Source organism: Nerophis ophidion, linkage group LG10 (assembly GCF_033978795.1).
Source record: "Nerophis ophidion isolate RoL-2023_Sa linkage group LG10, RoL_Noph_v1.0, whole genome shotgun sequence".
In the NCBI taxonomy this organism is placed as follows: Eukaryota; Metazoa; Chordata; class Actinopteri; order Syngnathiformes; family Syngnathidae; genus Nerophis; species Nerophis ophidion.
Window position 1 is genome coordinate 2,791,523 of NC_084620.1, and position 22,969 is coordinate 2,814,491.

Below are 22,969 nucleotides of genomic sequence, written 5' to 3' on the forward strand. Positions count from 1 at the left end.
GGCTATGAATAGCGTCAATAGCTATTCGCTCGATAGCTTCAGTTTCTTCTTCAATACTTTCATACTCCAACCATCCGTTTCAATACATGCGTAATCTGTTAAATCGCTTAAGCCGCTGAAATCCGAGTCTGAATCCGAGCTAATGTCGCTATATCTTGCTGTGGTATTCCCATTGTTTGTTTACATGGCAGCACTGTATGACGTCACAGGGAGATGGATGGTCGCATCGCAAATAGCGAAAATCAAGCACTTTAAAGCTTTTTTTAGGGCTTTTCGGAGACCGGTAACATTTTGAAAAAAACTTCAAAACATACAACAAGCCACTGGGAACTGATTTTTATTGTTTTTAACCCTTTTGAAATTGTGATAATGTTCCCCTTTAAGAATAAAGCAGACTTAAACAAAAATCAAAAGGGCTAGCATGGGAGCAACAAAAACAAAATGGGCTTAGAATGGAAGCTAGCATAAGCAGAACCGGGAACCAACGTTGTCACTTGTTGTGCAAAGACAAATTAGGAAGCAAGGCAGACTGATGGGAGAAGGCAGGCTAAATAATGACAGTAATCCCAACACAGGTGCGCGTCAGGAGCAAGCGGCAGGTGAAAACAATGAGCAACCATGGAAACAAACTGAGAGGCGCACAAACCGGAACCGAATGAGTCCAAAACAAACAGAAAAGACAAAAAGACTCAAAAATCTAAATCAAAATATGATCCGGGCAGCGGATAATAACAAGTATAACCCATTTACTATTTACAAATTTTGAAGCAACATTTGGACGCCCCTGCTTATTTCAGCAAGACAATACCAAGCCATGTGTTACAACAGCGTAGTTTCATAGTAAAAGAGTGCGGGTACTAGACTGACCTGTCTGTAGTCCGGACCTGTCTCCCATTGAAAATGTGTGGCGCATCATGAAGCCTAAAATACGACAGCGGACCGTTGAACAACTTAAGTTTTACATCAAGCACGAATGGGAAAGAATTCCACCTGAAATGCTTCAAAAATTGGTCTCCTCAGTTCCCAAACTGAGTGTTGTTAAAAGGAAAGGCCATGTAACACAGTGTCACTGTGCCAACCTTTTTTGCAATGTGTTGCTGCCATTAAATTATAAATCAATGATTATTTGCAAAAAAAAAAAAAAAATCAGTTTGAACATTAAACATCTTGTCTTTGCAGTCCATTCAATTGAAAATAAGTTGAAAACAATTTGCAAATCGTTGTATTCTGTTTCTATGTGAAACTTACATAACGTGCCAACTTCACTGGTTTTGGGTTTTGTAGAAAAGATGCAATACTACCCTCAGTCCAGCAAGTTGTCATGATAAATTTAATTGAAAAAACAAGTGTTTGGTATTTAATCAATAGTAGAAGTTAAGTGACTTCTCCTCATAGCGCCGCCTTCTTTTTTTGCCGACTTTCCTCGTCCATTCTCTGTGGTGTGAGTCAGCCCCAATGAAACAGAGGCGACTAATCTGCCTGACAACAAGCTGGCAAGCAAGTATCAATCAATCAATCAATCAATGTTTACTTATATAGCCCTAAATCACTAGTGTCTCAAAGGGCTGCACAAACCACCACGACATCCTCGGTAGGCCCACATAAGGGCAAGGAAAACTCACACCCAGTGGGACGTCGGTGACAATGATGACTATGAGAACCTTGGAGAGGAGGAAAGCAATGGATGTCGAGCGGGTCTAACATGATACTGTGAAAGCTCAATCCATAATGGATCCAACACAGTCGCGAGAGTCCAGTCCAAAGCGGATCCAACACAGCAGCGAGAGTCCCGTTCACAGTGGAGCCAGCAGGAAACCATCCCAAGCGGAGGCGGATCAGCAGCGCAGAGATGTCCCCAGCCGATACACAGGCAAGCAGTACATGGCCACCGGATCGGACCGGACCCCCTCCACAGGGGAGAGTGGGACATAGAAGAAAAAGAAAAGAAACAGCAGATCAACTGGTCTAAAAAGGGAGTCTATTTAAAGGCTAGAGTATACAAATGAGTTTTAAGGTGAGACTTAAATGCTTCTACTGAGGTGGCATCTCGAACTTTTACCGGGAGGGCATTCCAGAGTACTGGAGCCCGAAATGAAAACGCTCTATAGCCCGCAGACTTTTTTTGGGCTTTGGGAATCACTAATAAGCCGGAGTCCTTTGAACGCAGATTTCTTGCCGGGACATATGGTACAATACAATCGGCAAGATAGGATGGAGCTAGACCGTGTAGTATTTTATACGTAAGTAGTAAAACCTTAAAGTCACATCTTAAGTGCACAGGAAGCCAGTGCAGGTAACATTCATCCATCTTCTTCCGCTTATCCGAGGTCGGGTCACGGGGGCAACAGCCTAAGCAGGGAAACCCAGACTTCCCTCTCCCCAGCCACTTCGTCTAGCTCTTCCCGGGGGATCCCGAGGCGTTCCCAAGCCAGCCGGGAGACATAGTCTTCCCAACGTGTCCTGGGTCTTCCCCGTGGCCTCCTACCGGTTGGACGTGCCCTAAACACCTCCCTCCGGAGGCGTTCGGGTGGCATCCTGACCAGATGCCCGAACCACCTCATCTGGCTCCTCTCGATGTGGAGGAGCAGCGGCTTTACTTTGAGTTCCTCCCGGATGGCAGAGCTTCTCACCCTATCTCTAAGGGAGAGACCCAAACTCATTTCGGCCGCTTGTACCCGTGATCTTATCCTTTCGGTCATGACCCAAAGCTCATGACCATAGGTGAGGATGGGAATGTAGATCGACCGGTAAATTGAGAGCTTTGCCTTCCGGCTCAGCTCCTTCTTCACCACAACGGATCGGTACAACGTCCGCATTACTGAAGACGCCACGCCTGTCGATCTCACCATCCACTCTTCCCCCACTCGTGAACAAGACTCCTAGGTACTTGAACTCCTCCACTTGGGGAAGGGTCTCCTCTCCAACCCGGAGATGGCACTCCACCCTTTTCCGGGCGAGAACCATGGACTCGGACTTGGAGGTGCTGATTCTCATTCCGGTCGCTTCACACTCGGCTGCGAACCGATCCAGCGAGAGCTGAAGATCCCGGTCAGATGAAGCCATCAGGACCACATCATCTGCAAAAAGCAGAGACCTAATCCTGCGGTCACCAAACCGGAACCCCTCAACGCCTTGACTGCGCCTAGAAATTCTGTCCATAAAAGTTATGAACAGAATTGGTGACAAAGGACAGCCTTGGCGGAGTCCAACCCTCACTGGAAATGTGTTCGACTTACTGCCAGCAATGTAACATCACCGGGAAAAATAATCCTAGTCGTACTTGCTGATCCGTGTTGTTGTGAATGCTAGTTCGCTAAAATATCAAATAAATACACAACACCTCACTGTAAAAGTGTGCACTGCAGTTGTCTATGTAATTTATACGACTTCTTTGAAACAAAAAAAATGCAATATGTAATAACACATTACAGGCAGCAGATGTGAAGTACAAACCCCGTTTCCATTTGAGTTTGGAAATTGTGTTAGACGTAAATATAAACAGAATACAATGATTTGCAAATAATTTTCAACCCATATTCAGTTGAATATGCTACAAAGACAACATATTTGATCTTCAAAATAATAAAAAAAATTTTTTTGCAAATAATCATTAACTTTTGAATTTGATGCCAGCAACACGTGATAAAGAAGTTGGGAAAGGTGGCGATAAATACTGATAAAGTTGAGGAATGCTCATCAAACACTTATATGGAACATCCCACAGGTGTGCAGGCTAATTGGGAACAGGTGGGTGCCATGATTGGGTATAAAAGCAGCTTCCATGAAATGCTAAGTAATTCACAAACAAGGATGGGGTGAGGGTCACCATTTTGTAAGCAAATCGTCTAACAGTTTTAGAACAACATTTCTCAACGAGCTATTGCAAGGAATTTAGGGATTTTACCATCTACGGTCGTAAAATCATCAAAAAGTTTAAAAAATCTGAAGAAATCACTGCACGTAAGCGATGATATTACGGACCGTTGATCCCTCAGGCGGTACTGCATCAAAAACCGACATCATTACCGACTTTACGCATTATGAATCGTAAAATACGAAAGCGGAAACCCCGGACTGTTGAACGATTGAAGCTCAACATAAAACAAATATGAGAAAGAATTCCACTTTCAAAGCTCATACAGGTTTTGGAGCAACATATGTTGTCATCCAAGCAACGTTATCATGGACGCCCCTGCTTATTTCAGCAATACAATGCCAAGCCACGTGTTACGACAGCGTGGCTTCATAGTAAAAGAGTGCGGGTACTTTCCTGGCCCACCTGCAGTCCAGACCTGTCTCCCATGGAAAATGTGTGGCGCATTATGAAGCGTAAAATACGACAGCGGAGACCCCGGACTGTTGAAGGACTGAAGCTCTACATAAAACAAGAATGAGAAAGAATTCCGCTTTCAAAGCTTCAACAATTAGTTTCTTCAGTTCCCAAACGTTTATTGAGTGTTGTTAAAAGAAAAGGTGATGTAACACAGTGGTGAACATGCCCTTTCCCAACTACTTTGGCACATGTTGCAGCCATGAAATTCTAAGTAAATTTTTATTTGCAAAAAAAATAAAGTGTATGAGTTTGAACATCAAATATCTTGTCTTTGTAGTGCATGGGTGTCAAACTCTGGCCCGCGGGCCAAATTTGGCCCGCCGTGTAATTTCACTTGGCCCCTGAGGCAATATCAAATTAACATTAGAGCTGGCCCGCCGCTGTAACACCGCATTCACCACTAACACTCTTACTTGCCAACCCTTTCGACTTTCCCGGGAGACTCCCGAAGTCCAGTGCCCCTCCCAAATTTCATCCCGGACAACAATATTTGGAGTGGGCTTTAAAGGCACTGCCTTTGGCGTTCTCTACAACCTGTCTCCACGTCCGCTTTTCCTCTATACAAACAGCGTTCCGGCCCAGTCACATAATATATGCGGCTTATACACACACACAAGTGAATGCAAGGCATACTTGGTCAACAGCCATACAGGTCACACTGAGGGTGGCCGTATGAATAATTTTAACACTGTTACAAATATGCGCCACTCTTTAAACCCACACCAAACAAGAATGACACATTTCGGGAGAACATCCGCACCGTAACACAACATAAACACAACAGAACAAATACCCAGAACGCCTTGCAGCACTAACTCTTCCGGGACGCTACAATATACACCCCCACTACCACCAAACCCAGTCCCAGGCATTAAATTTTTATTTAAATTTTATTTGATATGCCATTGATATTTTTTAATTATTATTATTATTTGAAACTCTATTTTGCATGTCACTATAAAGTTATATAAGCCTTGCTTGTTCAATATTCAATGCAAAACTTGTTTGGGTCCCTATTAAAAGGTTAGTTTGTTCCGTTTTAAATTTTGGCCCACTCTGCATTTGAGTTTGACACCCCTGTTGTAGTGCATTCAATTGAATATGGGTTGAAAAGGATTTGCAAATCATTGTATTCTGTTTATAATTACATCCAACACAATTTCCCAGCTCGTATGGAAACGGGGTTTGTACACGAAGGCCAACAACATGAAGGATTAATCCCAAAGAGTTTAATATGGCAGCAATCAACCCAAGCTTGGATGCATGCATGCATGGATACATGCATGCATGCATGGATGGTTGCATGGATGGATTGATGGTTAGATGGATTATGTACGACTTAGTTTTTTTGCACGTGCCGGCGCGAAAACATGCACGTGACGTGCAGCCGAGGAGGTCAACAGCTGCATGTGCACGATGAAGCCTCCCACGGTGCAATCACTGACATGCTGCTTTTTGCTTTGCCAGCTTAAATCAATGACATTACAATCAGTAATGATAATAATAACAATGCACAAGTCCTTTTGTTTTGGAACTACGAGTTCTCAGTACTTCCACTGACCCTTCTTCATTCCACAGCAAGGCAGAATGAATATTGAGTTTGTTGTGGCTTTATGCGTTAACAAATGTAGTATATTTATGCAGGCAGCGGCATTGTATGTGTACTATGGATCAATAAATACTTTATGTCTGTTAATTTTGTGCGCTTTGATTTTTTTTGTTTCTTATTCAACACAAAATTAACCATAAAATGTCACAAGGAATGCTCGAGAAGTCATTCTGTACTCTATCAATTTAGTTTTTGCATATATAAAAAATGACATATAAGCAATGAAAAGAAAATACAAAAAACTGTACATACAAATTATTAGTTGTTTTTTTTTCTGCTTTGGGAATGTAACTTTTAAATGTTAAAAACAATTTAATGATACATTAATTATGCCTAGGATCATGAAAAAATTGAAATGATTGGTTTTAGTGATTATTTTGTGCTTTGTGGATTTAAAAAAAATATTTCATCACAATTAAAAAGGTGTACTTCTGTGTTGTAAGTTTATTTAATAAAAAAAATATATTAAATCTGTTTAAAAATATTGATAATTACTTTTGTGGTTTGTGAATAAATATTTTATTTTTAAAAAATATATATTTTTATTATTGTGTTTTTATTGCCAAATACCCGATGAAAAATACTTAAAAATTATTAGCAGTTATTATTTTCCGTTTGAATGGAATTTTATTTCAAAATAATAAAGATAAATAATTAGAAATTATCCAATTAATTTTGTGCTCTTGGATTTAAATTTTTTTTTTTTTGCTTTTCAGTGACAAATATGGAAAAAATACATAAAACCTTAATACATGTTATGTGGTGCTCCAGAATGTAAATTTTGTTCTACAAAATGTTTAATGAATTTTATCGAGAAATTATTAAGATGTCATTTTGTGCCGAGTGATTTTTGTTTTTTATTCCATTACATTTTATTTAAAAATAATTGAGAAGTCAATTTGTGCTTTGTGAATGTATTTTTATTCCTTCAAACAAAGGTAATAAAATTAAATGAAAAACAATTATGAAGCAGACCTTTACTGATTGTGTGTTGTTTATTTTATTTTTTCTTATTTTATTTTATTTCTTTCAAATCATCAGTGAAAAAAATACAAATACACTTAAATTATGTTTTCACTTTGTGGATGTAATTTATCTTTTACATTTTTTTTTATTATTATTGAGGACTCTTTTTGTAGTCTGCGAATTTCAATAGTGGAAAAAAAATCTATAAAAGAACTACATACAAATTATTATACACATTATATTACATAAATTATTATAAATTATTTTTGTGCTCTTTGAATGTATTTTTTTGTTGTAAAATAAATGTTTATCTTGTGTTTAAATTTTTAAGGGCTCATTCTGTGCTCTGGGCTGTTTTTTGTTTTTTATTGACAAAAATTCCAGGAAAAATATTAACTAAAAAAAACTACCAAGCGGCAATTTTGTGCTGTGTAATTTTTTTGCGTGTTGGTATTATATTAACAAAAAAATAATTGGTAAAAAAAATAATGAATTTAATGACAGCGATATTTTGTGCTTTGTGGTTGTGTTTACTTAATAAAAAGATAAAAAAATATGCCTTGGGAGATAGTAGAGTGTATTATCGCTCTCCCTCTCTCTCCCCCCCCCTCTCTCCCTCTCTCTCTCTCTCTCTCTCTCAGTGTGTGTGTGTGATGCTGCAGCTTCCCTCCAGTGCGAGTCGACTCCAGTAAACAGCAGTCATGGCGACAGTGCTCCAACAGCCGCTCAGTCTGGATCGAGGTAAAGGCACATTTCTTGCTATTCTCACCCTTTTATAGCACAATCCATCGCAGTTTCATGCAAATCTCACGTCGTCAGACGAGACTGCACATGATGATGATGAAGAAGAAAAAGAAGAAACGTCATTCATGTGTGTGCCGATAGACCGTGCACGGTGTTGCGTTCACGTCCTGCATCCTTTTTAATATCAGTACTCATCCTATTGATTATTATGCAAAAAAAATAAATAACTGCGTTCACTGCAATCCACATTCAGGTAATGGGAGGCAACTTTCATATTCCACCTTGGCCGCAGCCATTCTAGAACTATTCCTACAATATTGTTATGTCTGCTTCAGCCTATGTCGTTTTAAAGTATGACAGGGTGCAAACATTCGAGATAACCCCTTAGCGTGATGCAAACTACAACCGAAAACCCAAAACATGTGGTCCATTTAAAATCAGCTACGACCATTGGTGATTTTTATTGTCACACATTTCGACGTGAAACTGCATCCACGTGGCGTGCATGCTCAAATATGATGTTGGCCGTAAGCTCACAGAAAAGAGACATATTTTCCTGCACCTAACGCGGACAGTATCAGTCATCTGAGATATAGTTATAAATACATTTATGACCACGAGCTGACACCGTAAAATCGTCGCATCGCCTTCGCCTCCAGGAAAAAGGCGGGAAAAAAAACGTGTTTTTTCTCATATGACACATGCGGAGGTAAAAAAGACGGCAACTAGCAGAGCGTGTGCACTGATTCATCCAGACCTAACAAGTCAGCAACCTAAACGGGTGGTTGTCGACATCAAAACAGGACGTGAACAGGATGACTTGGTGCAATGTGAACGGAGTGAGGTTCTTGGAAAATAGTTTTTTTTTACAGGCAGTGTGATAGCGTTTATAATATTTATCCATCCATTCATCCTTCCATCCATTTTACTACTGCTTGTCCCTCTCTGAGTCACGGGGAGCTGGAGCATTATCCAGGTGACATCCTGGACAAGTCACTACCTCGACGCAGGGCCTGGTTATAATGTACGCAGATAAAAACAGGCAACCACAAACAGAGGGCGGTGTTGAGTCAGACCTGACTAAGCAAATGCCTAAACCGGCTGAGGTATACATCAAAACCGGAAATTAACAGGAAGCTTTGTCGCAGAGTGAGGTTCCAACTGGTCAGCAGCTTTTGTTTGTCCGAAAATGGCCGATTTTAAAGATCGTGTGAGTAAAGCCTCATAAACCAGCAGAGGACATCATCGAGTCAGCTGCCTAAAGGGGTTGTTGAGCAGAAATTAATACGAAGCTTTGTCGCAGAGTGAGGTTCCAACTGGTCAGCAGCTTTTGTTTGTCCGAAAATGGCCGATTTTAAAGATCGTGTGAATAAAGCCTCTAAAACCAGCAGAGGACATCATCGAGTCAGCTGCCTAAAGGGGCTGTTGAGCAGAAATTAACGGGAAGCTTTGTCGCAGAGTGAGGTTCCAACTGGTCAGCAGCTTTTGTTTGTCCGAAAATGGCCGATTTTAAAGATCGTGTGAATAAAGCCTCTAAAACCAGCAGAGGACATCATCGAGTCAGCTGCCTAAAGGGGCTGTTGAGCAGAAATTAACGGGAAACTTTGTCGCAGAGTGAGGTTCCAACTGGTCAGCAGCTTTTGTTTGTCCGAAAATGGCCGATTTTAAAGATCGTGTGCATAAAGCCTCTAAAACCAGCAGAGGACATCATCGAGTCAGCTGCCTAAAGTGGCTGTTGAGCAGAAATTAATACGAAGCTTTGTCGCAGAGTGAGGTTCCAACTGGTCAGCAGCTTTTGTTTGTCCGAAAATGGCCGATTTTAAAGATCGTGTGAATAAAGCCTCTAAAACCAGCAGAGGACATCATCGAGTCAGCTGCCTAAAGGGGCTGTTGAGCAGAAATTAACGGGAAACTTTGTCGCAGAGTGAGGTTCCAACTGGTCAGCAGCTTTTGTTTGTCTGAAAATGGCCGATTTTAAAGATTGTGTGAGTAAAGCCTCATAAACCAGCAGAGGACATCATCGAGTCAGCTGCCTAAAGGGGCTGTTGAGCAGAAATGAACGGGAAACTTTGTCGCAGAGTGAGGTTCCAACTGGTCAGCAGCTTTTGTTTGTCCGAAAACGGCCGATTTTAAAGATTGTGTGAAGAAAGCTTCATAAACCAGCAGAGGACATCATCGAGTCAGCTGCATAAAGGGGCTGTTGAGCAGAAATTAACGGGAAGCTTTGTCGCAGAGTGAGGTTCCAACTGGTCAGCAGTTTTTGTTTGTCCGAAAATGGCAGATTTTAAAGATCGTGTGAATAAAGCCTCTAAAACCAGCAGAGGACATCATCGAGTCAGCTGCCTAAAGGGGTTGTTGAGTAGAAATTAACGGGAAACTTTGTTGCAGAGTGAGGTTCCAACTGGTCAGCAGCTTTTGTTTGTCCGAAAACGGCCGATCTTAAAAATCGTGTGAATAAAGCCTCTAAAACCAGCAGAGGACATCATCGAGTCAGCTGCCTAAAGGGGCTGTTGAGTAGAAATTAACGGGAAGATTTGTCGCAGAGTGAGGTTCCAACTGGTCAGCAGCTTTTGTATGTCCGAAAATGGCCGATTTTAAAGATCGTGTGAATAAAGACTCTAAAACGAGCAGAGGACATCATCGAGTCAGCTGCCTAAAGGGGCTGTTGAGCAGAAATTAACGGGAAGCTTTGTCGCAGAGTGAGGTTCCAATTGGTCAGCAGCTTTTGTTTGTCCGAAAATGGCCGATTTTAAAGATTGTGTGAATAAAGCCTCATAAACCAGCAGAGGACATCATCGAGTCAGCTGCCTAAAGGGGCTGTTGAGCAAAAATTAACGGGAAGCTTTGTCGCGGAGTGAGGTTCCAACTGGTCAGCAGCTTTTGTGTATCCGAAAATGTCGGATTTTAAAGATCGTGTGAATAAAGCCTCTAAAACCAGCAGAGGACATCATCGAGTCAGCTGCCTAAAGGGGCTGTTGAGCAGAAATTAACGGGAAACTTTGTCGCGGAGTGAGGTTCCAACTGGTCAGCAGCTTTTGTTTGTCCGAAAATGGCAGATTTTAAAGATCGTGTGAATAAAGCCTCTAAAACGAGCAGAGGACATCATCGAGTCAGCTGCTTAAAGGGGCTGTTGAGCAGAAATTAACGGGAAACTTTGTCGCGGAGTGAGGTTCCAACTGGTCAGCAGCTTTTGTTTGTCCGAAAATGGCCGATTTTAAAGATCGTGTGAAGAAAGCTTCATAAACCAGCAGAGGACATCATCGAGTCAGCTGCATAAAGGGGCTGTTGAGCAGAAATTAACGGGAAACTTTGTCGCGGAGTGAGGTTCCAACTGGTCAGCAGCTTTTGTTTGTCCGAAAATGGCCGATTTTAAAGATTGTGTGAATAAAGCCTCATAAACCAGCAGAGGACATCATCGAGTCAGCTGCCTAAAGGGGCTGTTGAGCAGAAATTAACGGGAAACTTTGTTGCAGAGTGAGGTTCCAACTGGTCAGCAGCTTTTGTTTGTCGGAAAATGGCCGATTTTAAAGATTGTGTGAATAAAGCCTCATAAACCAGCAGAGGACATCATCGAGTCAGCTGCCTAAAGGGGCTGTTGAGCAGAAATTAACGGGAAGCTTTGTCGCTGAGTGAGTTTCCAACTGGTCAGCAGCTTTTGTTTGTCCGAAAATGGCCGATTTTAAAGATTTTGTGAATAAAGCCTCTAAAACCAGCAGAGGACATCATCGAGTCAGCTGCCTAAAGGGGCTGTTGAGCAGAAATTAACGGGAAGCTTTGTCGCAGAGTGAGGTTCCAACTGGTCAGCAGCTTTTTTTTGTCCGAAAATGGCCGATTTTAAAGATTGTGTGAATAAAGCCTCATAAACCAGCAGAGGACATCATCGAGTCAGCTGCCTAAAGGGGCTGTTGAGCAGAAATTAACGGGAAGCTTTGTCGCTGAGTGAGTTTCCAACTGGTCAGCAGCTTTTGTTTGTCCGAAAATGGCCGATTTTAAAGATTTTGTGAATAAAGCCTCTAAAACCAGCAGAGGACATCATCGAGTCAGCTGCCTAAAGGGGCTGTTGAGCAGAAATTAACGGGAAGCTTTGTCGCGGAGTGAGGTTCCAACTGGTCAGCAGCTTTTTTTTGTCCGAAAATGGCCGATTTTAAAGATCGTGTGAATAAAGCCTCATAAACCAGCAGAGGACATCATCGAGTCAGCTGCCTAAAGGGGCTGTTGTGGAGATCAAAACCAGCAATTAACGGGACGATTCGGTGCAGAGGGAGGTTCCAACTTGTCAGTAGCCTTTGTTAGCTAAAAAGGAAAATAGTTTTCAACCAGCAGGGCAGATCTAAAACTGGCAGCCACCAGCATTTTGGCATAATGAATAGTTAGCAGCCTAAACAGGCTGTTCTGTTAGTTAGCCTTTATTCCGCTTTTAAAACAAAATGTTTTAACAGGCAGTGTGATCAAAGCCTCACGATGCATTCAGATATGAAAGTCAGATCTGAGTCAGGCCTAACAAATTACCCGCCTAAACGGACTGGTGTCAACAAAAAAAAAAACAGGCCGTAGACAAGAGTGAGGCTCCAACTAGTTACAAGCCTCCGTTACCTGGGAAAATAAACAGTTTAACAACAGGCAGTGTGACAAGGTTTATGATATTTGCAGATCTAAAACTGGCAGCAGAAGGTGTAAATGAGTCAGCTCTGACTAGTCAGCAGCCTAAATGGGCTGTCAGTTCATCCGTCATAAAAAAAACAAACATGTTTTGCAGGCAGTGCGAGCTGAACCTCATCATGATGCATTCAGATACAAAACCAGCACAGGGAATCATTGAGTCAGGCCTAACAAGTTACCTGCCTAAACGGGCTGTGGTAGACAAATCAAACCGGAAATAAACAGGAAGATTCGGAGCATGGTGAGGTCCCAACTTGTTAGTAGCCTGCTATATCTGGAAAAAAAACAGTTTTTAACAACAGGCAGCTTGACAAGGTTTAGGATACTTGCAGATCTAAAACTGGCAGCCACCAGCAGAGGGCGTAATGATTCAAATCTGACTAGTTCGCAGCCTAAACGGGCTGTATTTCGTTAGCAGCCTTTATTCGTCATAAAACTGTTGTTTTTACAGGCAGTGTGACCAGAGCCTCATCATGATGCATTCAGATACGAAACCAGCAGAGGGCATCATTGAGTCAGGCCTAACAAGTTACCTGCCTAAACGGGCTGTTGTACACATCCAAATTGACAATAAAAGGGAAGATTCGGTGCAGCGTGAGGTTCCAACCCATCAGTGGCCTTTGTTACCTGGGAAAAAAGTTTTTAACAACAGGCAACATTAATGAAACTTGCAGATCTAAAGGGGGCGTAATTAACTAAAATCTGACCAATTAGCAGCCTAAACGGGCTGCATTTTGTTAGCAGTCTTCATTCGTCATAAAACAGTTGTTTTTACAAGCAGTGAGACCAAAGCCTCATTATGATGTATTCAGATACGAAACCAGCAGAGGGCATCATTGAGTCAGGCCTAACGAGTTACCTGCCTAAACGGGCTGTGGTAGACAAATCAAACCGGAAATAAACAGGAAGATTCGGAGCATGGTGAGGTCCCAACTTGTCAGTAGCCTGCTTTATCTGGAAAAAAAAACAGTTTTTAACAACAGGCAGCTTGACAAGGTTTAGGATACTTGCAGATCTAAAACTGGCAGCCACCAGCAGAGGGCGTAATGATTCAAATCTGACTAGTTCGCAGCCTAAACGGGCTGTTAGTTAGTTAGCAGCCTTAATTTGGCACAAAAAAAGCTGTTTTAAGAAGCAGTTTGACCGGAGCCTCATCCCGATGCATTCAGATACGAAACCAGCAGAGGGCATCATTGACTCAGGCCTAACAAGTTACCTGCCTAAACGGGCTGTAGTAGACAAATCAAACCGGAAATAAACAAGAAGATTCGGAGCATAGTGAGGTTCCTTGTCAGTAGCCTGCTCTATTGGTACTTTACTTTACTTACCTGAAATAAAATGTTTTAAACAACAGGCAGCGTGACAAGGTGTATGATACTTGCAGATGTAAAACAGGCAGCCACCAGCAGAGGGCGTAATGATTCAAATCTGACTAGTTTGCAGCCTAAACGGGCTGTTAGTTACTTAGCAGCCTTCATTTGGCACAAAAAAAAGCTGATTTTACAAGCAGTTTGACCAAAGCCTCATCACGATGCATGCATATATGAAACCAGCAGAGGGAGCCATTGATTTAGGCTCAACAAGTTACCTGCCTAAACGGGCTGTCGTAGACAAAAAAAACAGAAAGTAAACCGTCGTGAATGCCTTTATCATTAATACCGTTTATCGTCAAATTTTAGATCTGCAAAATTTTAAAGCGAAAAACTGGCAGCTCAGTTGTAGGAATTTTACTGTAATAACAGCTGTGTTATTTTTCCATTCACAGTAATGCGATGTAAAAACAAGGACCATAGATCTGGCACTTTAGTCCTCAACGTTTTACTGAAAAAAATTACAATGGGACCGTTTTTCAGTTTATAGTAATTTGGTGTAAAAACCACCAAAAAGTGGCAATCCGTCATGTTTTGTGACAATGTTTTGTTTCGTTAAGTTCTGTTTTGTTTAAGACTCCATTGCTTCCTGTTTATTCCACTCCCTTGTTTTGTCGCCATGGTTACTTATTGTGTTCACCTGTCTCTGATTAGTGCTCGCCCGCTCACCTGCTTCCCAAGCGCTAATCAGAGGCAGTATTTAAGATTGTCTTTGCCAGTCAGTCGGCCTTGCGTCATTGTTCTTTTCATGCTCGGTCCATGCTAGATTTTTCACGCCCAAGTTCATGCTGCTCCTTCATGCCGTGGATTCATGCTTGTTTTCCTGTCATGTAAGTTTGGTTTATTGTCCATAATTTCGTCTAAGTTTTGTTTCCGCCTTTTGTTCGTACTTTTTTGTAGCTTTTGAGTTCAAGATTAAATCATGTTTTTACCGGCACGTAGTAATGGGTTGATGAGGCGTCATGAAGCGTTTCGACACACTGCAAAACTGTAATGATGCTGTGTCAATACTGTGTCACTAAATACTGACATCTGCTGGACATTACAAATCCCTGCAGGCAACCTAGACTCAACTGACACTGATTTTATGACCTAGTATATACAATAATATAAATTAAGTAATTGTATTTTATTTAGGATTATTTCATATCTTAATTTAAATAAAAATAGTTTTTTTCTTTTTTAGATACAGTCAATAAATAATGTGAACATGTATCATAACATGGAAATCTAAGAGAACGTGTTGTGAATGAGGATACTTGTGGACTGGGAATTTTTATTATTATTATTTTTTTTTTACATGCGCTCTGAATACGCACTGTTGATTGATTAATTGAAACTTGTATTAGTAGATTGCACAGTACAGTACATATTCCGTACAATTGACCACTAAATGGTAACACCCCAATAAGTTTTTCAACTTCAAGTCCACGTTAATCAATTCATGGTGAAAACTTAAGGAGTGATCCATCGAGCTGGATTTGAACCAGTGCCCTAAGGCAGTGGTTCTCAAATGGGGGTACGCGTACCCCTTGGGGTACTTGAAGGTATGCCAAGGGGTACGTGAGATTTTTTTTCAAATCTTCTAAAAATAGCAACAATTCAAAACTCCTTTATAAATATATTTATTGAATAATACGTCAACAAAATATGAATGTAAGTTCAAAAAATGAGAAAAAAAAATACAACAATGCAATATTCAGTGTTGACATCTAGATTTTTTGTGGACATGTTCCATAAATATTGATGTTAAAGTTGTCTTTTTTTGTGAAGAAATGTTAAGAAAGAAGACACTTTAAGTTGATTAATTCTATGTGTAGAAATCTTTATTTTTAATTGAATCACTTGTTTATTTTTCAACAAGTTTTTAGTTATTTGTATATCTTTTTTTTCCAAAATAGTTCAAGAAAGACCACTACAAAGGAGTAATATTTTGCACTGTTATACAATTTAATAAATCAGAAATTTATGACATAGTGCTGTATTTTACTTCATTTGTTTTTTTAAACCAAAAATGCTTTGCTCTGATTAGGGGGTACTTGAATTAAAAAAATGTTCACAGGGGGTACATCACTGAAAAAAGGTTGAGAACCACTGCCCTAAGGAACTCAGCATAAGCAGCTACAGCCCTCTACTCTACTAACTGAGCTATCTAAGGGATTCACTGTTCCTGCTTTTTAATGTAACCAGATGGTTGTGTAGGTGAGACAATGCTGGGTGCTGAGGCAGAAGAAGCAAAGCAGCTTGTTAAGACTTTAGCTTAGAAAACCCCCCGTACCGAAACGGTTCAATACAAATACACGTACCGTTACAGCCCTACTAACAGATCGTGTAGAAACTTTTAATAAAACAGGATGAAACGACAAGGAAATGAACACAAATACCTTTTTTTCCGATATAGGTTGATTGGCAACACTAAATGGTCCCTAGTGTGTGAATGTGAGTGTGAATGTTGTCTGTCTATCTGTGTTGGCCCTGCGACGAGGTGGCGACATGTCCAGGGTGTACCCTGCCTTCCGCCTGATTATAGCTGAGATAGGCGCCAGGGCCCCCCGCGGCTGCGAAAGGGAATAAGCGGTAGAAAATGGATGGATGGATGGATGATCAAAATATTCCCACACGGCGGAAATGATCTCCGACGACGATAAATGACCAACGACAGAAGTGCGGCAATTCTGTTGGCAGCAGCATCTCGTTGACAGATGCTCTTCCTTACAAACAAAGTTTGGCGCGCAGGCGTCAGTGCGACACAGTTTGCGTATCGGTCACGTGACTTTCGAAAAGCGGCACGGGGTTTTGCCCTATGAGCTCGACGCAAGCGCCGATGCATGGGTGTTGCCGGACCCATCACTACTGTCAAGTAAGTTTTGTTTATTGTCCAAAATTTTGTCTAAGTTGTGTTTCCGCCTTGTGCGCGCCTTTTGTTTGTACTTTTTTTTGTACCTTTTGAGTTCAAGATTAAATCCTGTTTTTACCGGCACGCCATGCCCCGAGTCGTCCGTCTGCCTTCCTGGGAGAACAATCAGAATTTTACCGTAAAATTTCCAGATTTCAACATCTGCAACATCTGTTCCCCAGGAAAAAGGCTGTAGGTATGTTTACACGACTTGTAGACACTCCGCATCAAGGGTTTGAATTGGGAGTTAAACCAACAAAAATAATTCCCGGGCGCGGCCACCGCTGCTGCCCACTGCTCCCCTCACCTCCCAGGGGTGATCAAGGGTGATGGGTCAAATGCAGAGGATAATTTCACCACATCTAGTATGTGTGTGACAATCATTGGTACTTTAACATTAACTTCAGGAAGTAAACAGGAAGCTTTGGTGCAATGTGAATAGTGAGGTTCCCCAGGTTGGTAAAGTTAGTTTGATTTCTTTCCATGTTTCTAATATTTAATTAGTTGCACGCTATTTTTATTCAATGTGGGTCTTAAGTCTCGTCTTAAGACCCACTTTTATTCTTTGGCTTTTAACACTACGTGAGTTGTGTGGTCCTCTGTCCTCCAGTTGTCCTGTTTTTTATACACTTTGATTTCTATTTTACTGCTTTAATTGATTTTACCCTTTAAAATAGTTTTTAATCATATTTTTTTTTATATTGGTTTTATATTTATTTATTTTTTGTTTTTATTCAGTCATTGGTGGAGCATAATATTGTTTTTTTTAATATTGTTTTTAACATGGCTGTGCAGCACTTTGGAAACGTTATTGTTGTTTAAATGTTGTTTAAATGTGCCTCAGTAGAAGCATTTAAGTCTCACCTTAAAACTCATTTGTATACTCTAGCCTTTAAATAGACTCCCTTTTTAGACCAGTTGATCTGCCGTTTCTTTTCTTTTTCTTCTATGTCCCACTCTCCCTTGTGGAGGGGGTCCGGTCCGAGGGGGTCCGGTCCGATCCGGTGGCCATGTACTGCTTGCCTGTGTATCGGCTGGGGACATCTCTGCGATGCTGATCCGCCTCCGCTTGGGATGGTTTCCTGCTGGCTCCGCTGTGAACGGGACTCTCGCTGCTGTGTTGGATCCGCTTTGGACTGGACTCTCGCGACTGTGTTGGATCCATTATGGATTGAACTTTCACAGTATCATGTTAGACCCGCTCGACATCCATTGCTTTCCTCCTCTCCAAGGTTCTCATAGTCATCATTGTCACCGACGTCCCACTGGGTGTGAGTTTTCCTTGCCCTTATGTGGGCCTACCGAGGATGTCGTGGTGGTTTGTGCAGCCCTTTGAGACACTAGTGATTTAGGGCTATATAAGTAAACATTGATTGATTGATTGATATAAATAAAGTGGATTGGATTGAATGTCCTGAGTAGTCAGGGTTCAATCCCGGGCTCGGGATCTTTCTGTGTGGAGTTTGCATGTTCTCCCCGTGACTGCGTGGGTTCCCTCCGGGTACTCCGGTTTCCTCCCACTTCCAAAGACATGCACCTGGGGATAGGTTGATTGGCAACACTAAATGGTCCCTAGTGTGTGAATGTTGTCTGTCTATCTGTGTTGGCTCTGCGATGAGGTGGCGACTTGTCCAGGGTGTACGTAGCCTTCCACCCGATTGTAGCTGAGATAGGCGCCAGCGTCCCCCGCGACCAAAAAGGGAATAAGCGGTAGAAAATGGATGGATGGATGGATGGATGGATTGAATGTATTTAGACCAGTGGTTCTTAACCTTATTGGATGTACCGAATCCCAACAATTTCATATGCGCGTTTACCGAACCCTTTAGTGAAAAAAAAAATAAATAAAAAATTCTAATTAAAGACAAAGTTATATGTTTTACTAGTGCACAAAATGAACCGTGCATGAACATCTCGTTCAAAGAACAAAACCACAAATTACACATCTGTAAATCAGATGGAAATTTAGAGGGAACATTGTTTGGGGGTATCCATAATACGCCAATAAGGAGAAGTTTTTAATTACACGATGAGTCGGGTGTGCTTTGACCTCCGCCGAACCCCTGACGCCGACTCACCGAACCCCTAGAGTTCGATCGAACCCAGGTTAAGAACCACTGATTTAGACGCAGAAATGTTTTGGGGTTTGTTTATTTTTTAGGTTTGAGTCCGGGGGTCTTTGGGCATTGGTTTGCATGTTGAAATCTCTTTCAAGTCTTCATCTGGGAGTGTCATTAAGGAGGAAATGGAAAGTTTTCCAAGGAATGTTGGGTCAGGACAGGACAAAAAACGCCCCTTCCTGTTCCTGTTTGAGGAAAAGATTGTGATGAACCAGCACCAGAATCCTCTCTGTTCCTTCCTGCCTGTCACATGTCTTGCAGTGGTCATTTGGTCATTGACGTGAGCGCCATCCCCTGCAGCCACGCTGTGTTTTTATTTATTTCCGTCACGGTGCATTCAATGCCTGGTCCCGCAGTGCGTTTGATGACCTACTTGAGCACAATAGCGCCGAGCGGAGTGCATCCCGAGCTGGGAATCTGTGCAGTTGACTGGAGAGCCGCCCTTGGATGTTGACACAATCCATCACATAAGCGGCCGCCCGCATTCACGTTGTTTTCACACCGCTTGGTCTATAGTTTTTTTTTTTGTTATCTGGCGGCGCGAGCGAGAGGCCTGGCGGCCAGCAGCCAGCCGTCTTCATTACCTCAGAGTTATGGAGCTCGGTGTCAACAGGGGACACTTATTAGCTGGTGCTAGGCTTTGCAGCACAATTACGCTGACATGTAGGCACCGTTTTTGTGTGTCGTTTTGGCAATGCTGAAAACACAGATGGTACCGAACAACGCTTGCACTTATTTATCTCAACCAAAACATGTTTGACTTTAAAATCAGGTTAACTAGAACTGCAGTCAATGAGATACTATCTACACCAGGGGTCACCAATCTTTTTGAAACCAAGAGCTACTTCTTGGGTACTGATTAATGCGAAGGGCTACCAGTTTGATACACACTTAAATAAATTGTCAAAAATTTGCTTAATTTACATTCAATAAATAAATCTATATATATAAAAAAAAATGGGTATTTCTGTCTGTCATTCCTTCGTACATTTTTTCCTTTCACTGAAGGTTTTTAGTAGAGAATAAATGATGAAAAAAAACACTTAATTGAACGGTTTAAAAGAGGAGAAAACACAAAAAAAATGTAAATTAAATTTTGAAACATGGTTTATCTTCCGTTTCGACTCTTTAAAATTCAAAATTCAACCGAAAAATATGAAGAGAAAAACTGGCTAATTCGAATCTTTTTGAAAAAATTCAAAATAATTTATGGAACATCATTAGTAATTTTTCCTGATTAGGATTAATTTTAGAATTTTGATGACATGTTTTAAATAGGTCAAAATCCAATCTGCACTTTGTTCGAATATATAACAAATTGGACCAAGCTATATTTGTAACAAAAACAAATCATTATTTCTTCTAGATTTTCCAGAACAAAAATTTTAAAAGAAATTCAAAAAACTTTAAAATAAGATTTAAATTTGATTCTACAGATTTTCTAGATTTGCCAGAATTTTTTTTTAAATTTTAATCATAAGTTTTTAGAAATATTTCACAAATATTTTTCATCAAAAAAACAGGAGCTAAAATGAAGAATTAAATTAAAATGTATTTATTATTCTTTACAATAAAAATAAATAAATTTACTTGAAAATTGATGTAAATTGTCAGGAAAGAAGAGGAAGGAATTTAAAACGTAAAAAGGTATATGTGTTTAAAAACCCTAAAATCACTTTTAAGGTTGTATTTTTTCTCTAAAATTGTCTTTCTGAAAGTAATAAGAAAAAAAAAAAAAAATTTATTTGAACAAGTGAAGACCAAGTCTTTAAAATATTTTCCGGGATTTTCAAATTCTATTAGAGTTTTGTCTCTTTTATAATTAAAAATGTTGAGCAAAGCGAGACCAGCTTGCTAGTACATAAATAAAATTTAAAAAAATAGAGGCAGCTCACTGGTAAGTGCTGCTATTTGAGCTATTTTTAGAACAGGCCAACGGGCGACTCATCTGGTCCTTACGGGCTACCTGGTGCCCGCGGGCACCGTGTTGGTGACCCCTGCTATCCACTGAAAGCAGCGATAAGATTTGCATTCTTAAGTTAAGGCTTAAAGTATCAAAATGACTCCAAAGGTGCCTGAAACTAGAAGTTCTGCGTTTTCCGGGGGCTAATCCTAGGAAGTGCGCCAGAGAAGTTCCAGGAGGACGCGGCTCCTGGAGAAAAGAGCGTCGTCTTGTCTGCAGAAAAGTTTGAAATTTATTTTGAACATGTATAAAATTTCAATACAATACATCAAATATTTCACATATTTTCATTTTTTCCTTTCAACATGTCTGAAAATGAGTAGGTAGAAACAACACTTATTTAATTCTACCTTGTTTTTTTACTTCACAACAATAACTAATACATTTGCCCACTTCCTGTTCTAAATACAACAGTTTTCTTCATAAATACTTAAGTCAGTTGTGATTCACTGACTGGAATAAATGCTATAGTCTTTTCAATAGGTTCAAAAATCTATCATAAGTCTTCTTCTTTGTACTTTGTGAACGCTTGCAGATTGAACAGTTTCTTAAAGTGGATCATATTAGTACATTGTTTGACTTATTTTCTTAACCCGTTCTATTATTTAATTCCACATACTGATATGCTAAAGGTTTTAAATGTTGTACGTGCATACAAAGGTTTTAAGTTAGATTGTTCTCTAAGGTTACATTTTTCCTCTTTTGTTAAAAACAGTTGTTGTACATTAATAGATAGCAGGTTATAGTTTGTTTTGTACATCATTTTAGCTGTTTATAAATTTACCAAATCATTGATTTCTTTATTTTGGATTCAATAAATAAAGGGTTTGTATGTTCTCTATATCCAACATTATGTACTATTCTAACTGACGTTTTTTGCAACACGGTTAGTGACTGAAGCATACTTTTTTAGTTATTTCCCCATATTTCTGCACAATAACCCAGATATAACACTTGCCAGCAGTAGAAAATATATACTGATTTTTGGTTAAGTTTATATTTTGCCTTATTCATTATTGAAATATTTCTTTCCACCTTATGTTTCACATTTTCTATATGAGATTCATTTTATAATCTATTATAATGTGATTTATTTGACTCTTTTTCAAAATCTACTCTGTCTATTTGTATTTGTGTTTGACTTTCTTTTACCAATTAGCATTATTGTAGTTTTACTGAGATTCAAAAATTGTCTGTTCTAGTCAAACCCTCTTTTTAATTTTTTCATTTCGCCTGTGATTTGTATTAGCTTCTGTGTTCTGTACTGAATAAACCAGTGGTTCTCAAATGGGGGTACGCGTACCCCTGGGGGTACTTGAAGGTATGCCAAGGGGTACGTGAGATTTTAAAAAATATTCTAAAAATAACAAGAATTCAAAAATACTTTATAAATGTGTTTATTGAATAATACTTGAACAAAATATGAATGTAAGTTCATAAAGTGTGAAAAGAAATGCAGCAATGCAATATTCAGTGTTGACAGCTAGATTTTTTTGTGGACCTGTTCCATAAATATTGATGTTAAATATTTTGTTTTTGTGAAGAAATGTTTAGAATGAAGTTGATGAATCCAGATGGATCTCTATTACAATCCCCAAAGAGGGCACTTTAAGTTGATGATTACTTCTATGTGGAGAAATCTTTATTTGTAATTAAATCACTTGGGTTTTTTTTCAACAAGTTTTTAGTTATTTTTTTATCTTTTTTTCCAAATAGTTCAAGAAAGACCACTACAAATGAGCAGTATTTTGCACTGTTATACAATTTTAATAAATCAGAAACTGATGACATAGTGCTGTATTTTATTTCTTTATCTCTTCTTGTCAACCAAAAATGCTTTGCTCTGATTAGGGGGTACTTGAATTAAAAAAAATGTTTACAAGGGGTACATCACTGAAAAAAGTTTGCAAACCACTGGAATAAAACACAGGAGTGTCATCTGCAAATGAAGTCTTTTGTAACTTTACAAATGTCGTTGATGTAAAAATGTAACAATTTTGGTCCAAGTATTGATCCCTGAGGTACGCCGCAAAGATATATTTAGCGCTGTTAACATGTTTGTTCGACGAGTGATATCTTAAAGGCCAGTTGGGTGTTTTTTTACTGTTTGTTTCATTTTTTGCTACGTGTATATGGCCTATATTTTTATTTCCGACAGTCCAAATATGTACTATACTTTCTCTGTCGTTTGTCATTGCATCGCGATCGCCTCCTTCGCACCGATGCAAACAGTTTCAACACTAAATGATTACATTTTAATCACCACTCTTGCAGATGTGGGTGTTAGACTCTACTCACATTCCATTGTC

General features: G+C 40.0%; 1 protein-coding gene across 1 annotated transcript in view; it reads left to right on the top strand.

Moving 5' to 3' along the window:
- The window catches only part of lin7a (lin-7 homolog A (C. elegans)), a 71,539-nt gene that overhangs the window by 18,690 nt on the left and 29,880 nt on the right, over positions 1 to 22,969 (top strand). Inside the window, exon 2 of the mRNA XM_061912026.1 lies at positions 7,550 to 7,649. Within this exon, the coding sequence (XP_061768010.1) occupies positions 7,610 to 7,649 (40 nt within the window). The 5' untranslated portion in view covers positions 7,550 to 7,609. The remainder of the gene's footprint in view (positions 1 to 7,549; positions 7,650 to 22,969) is intronic.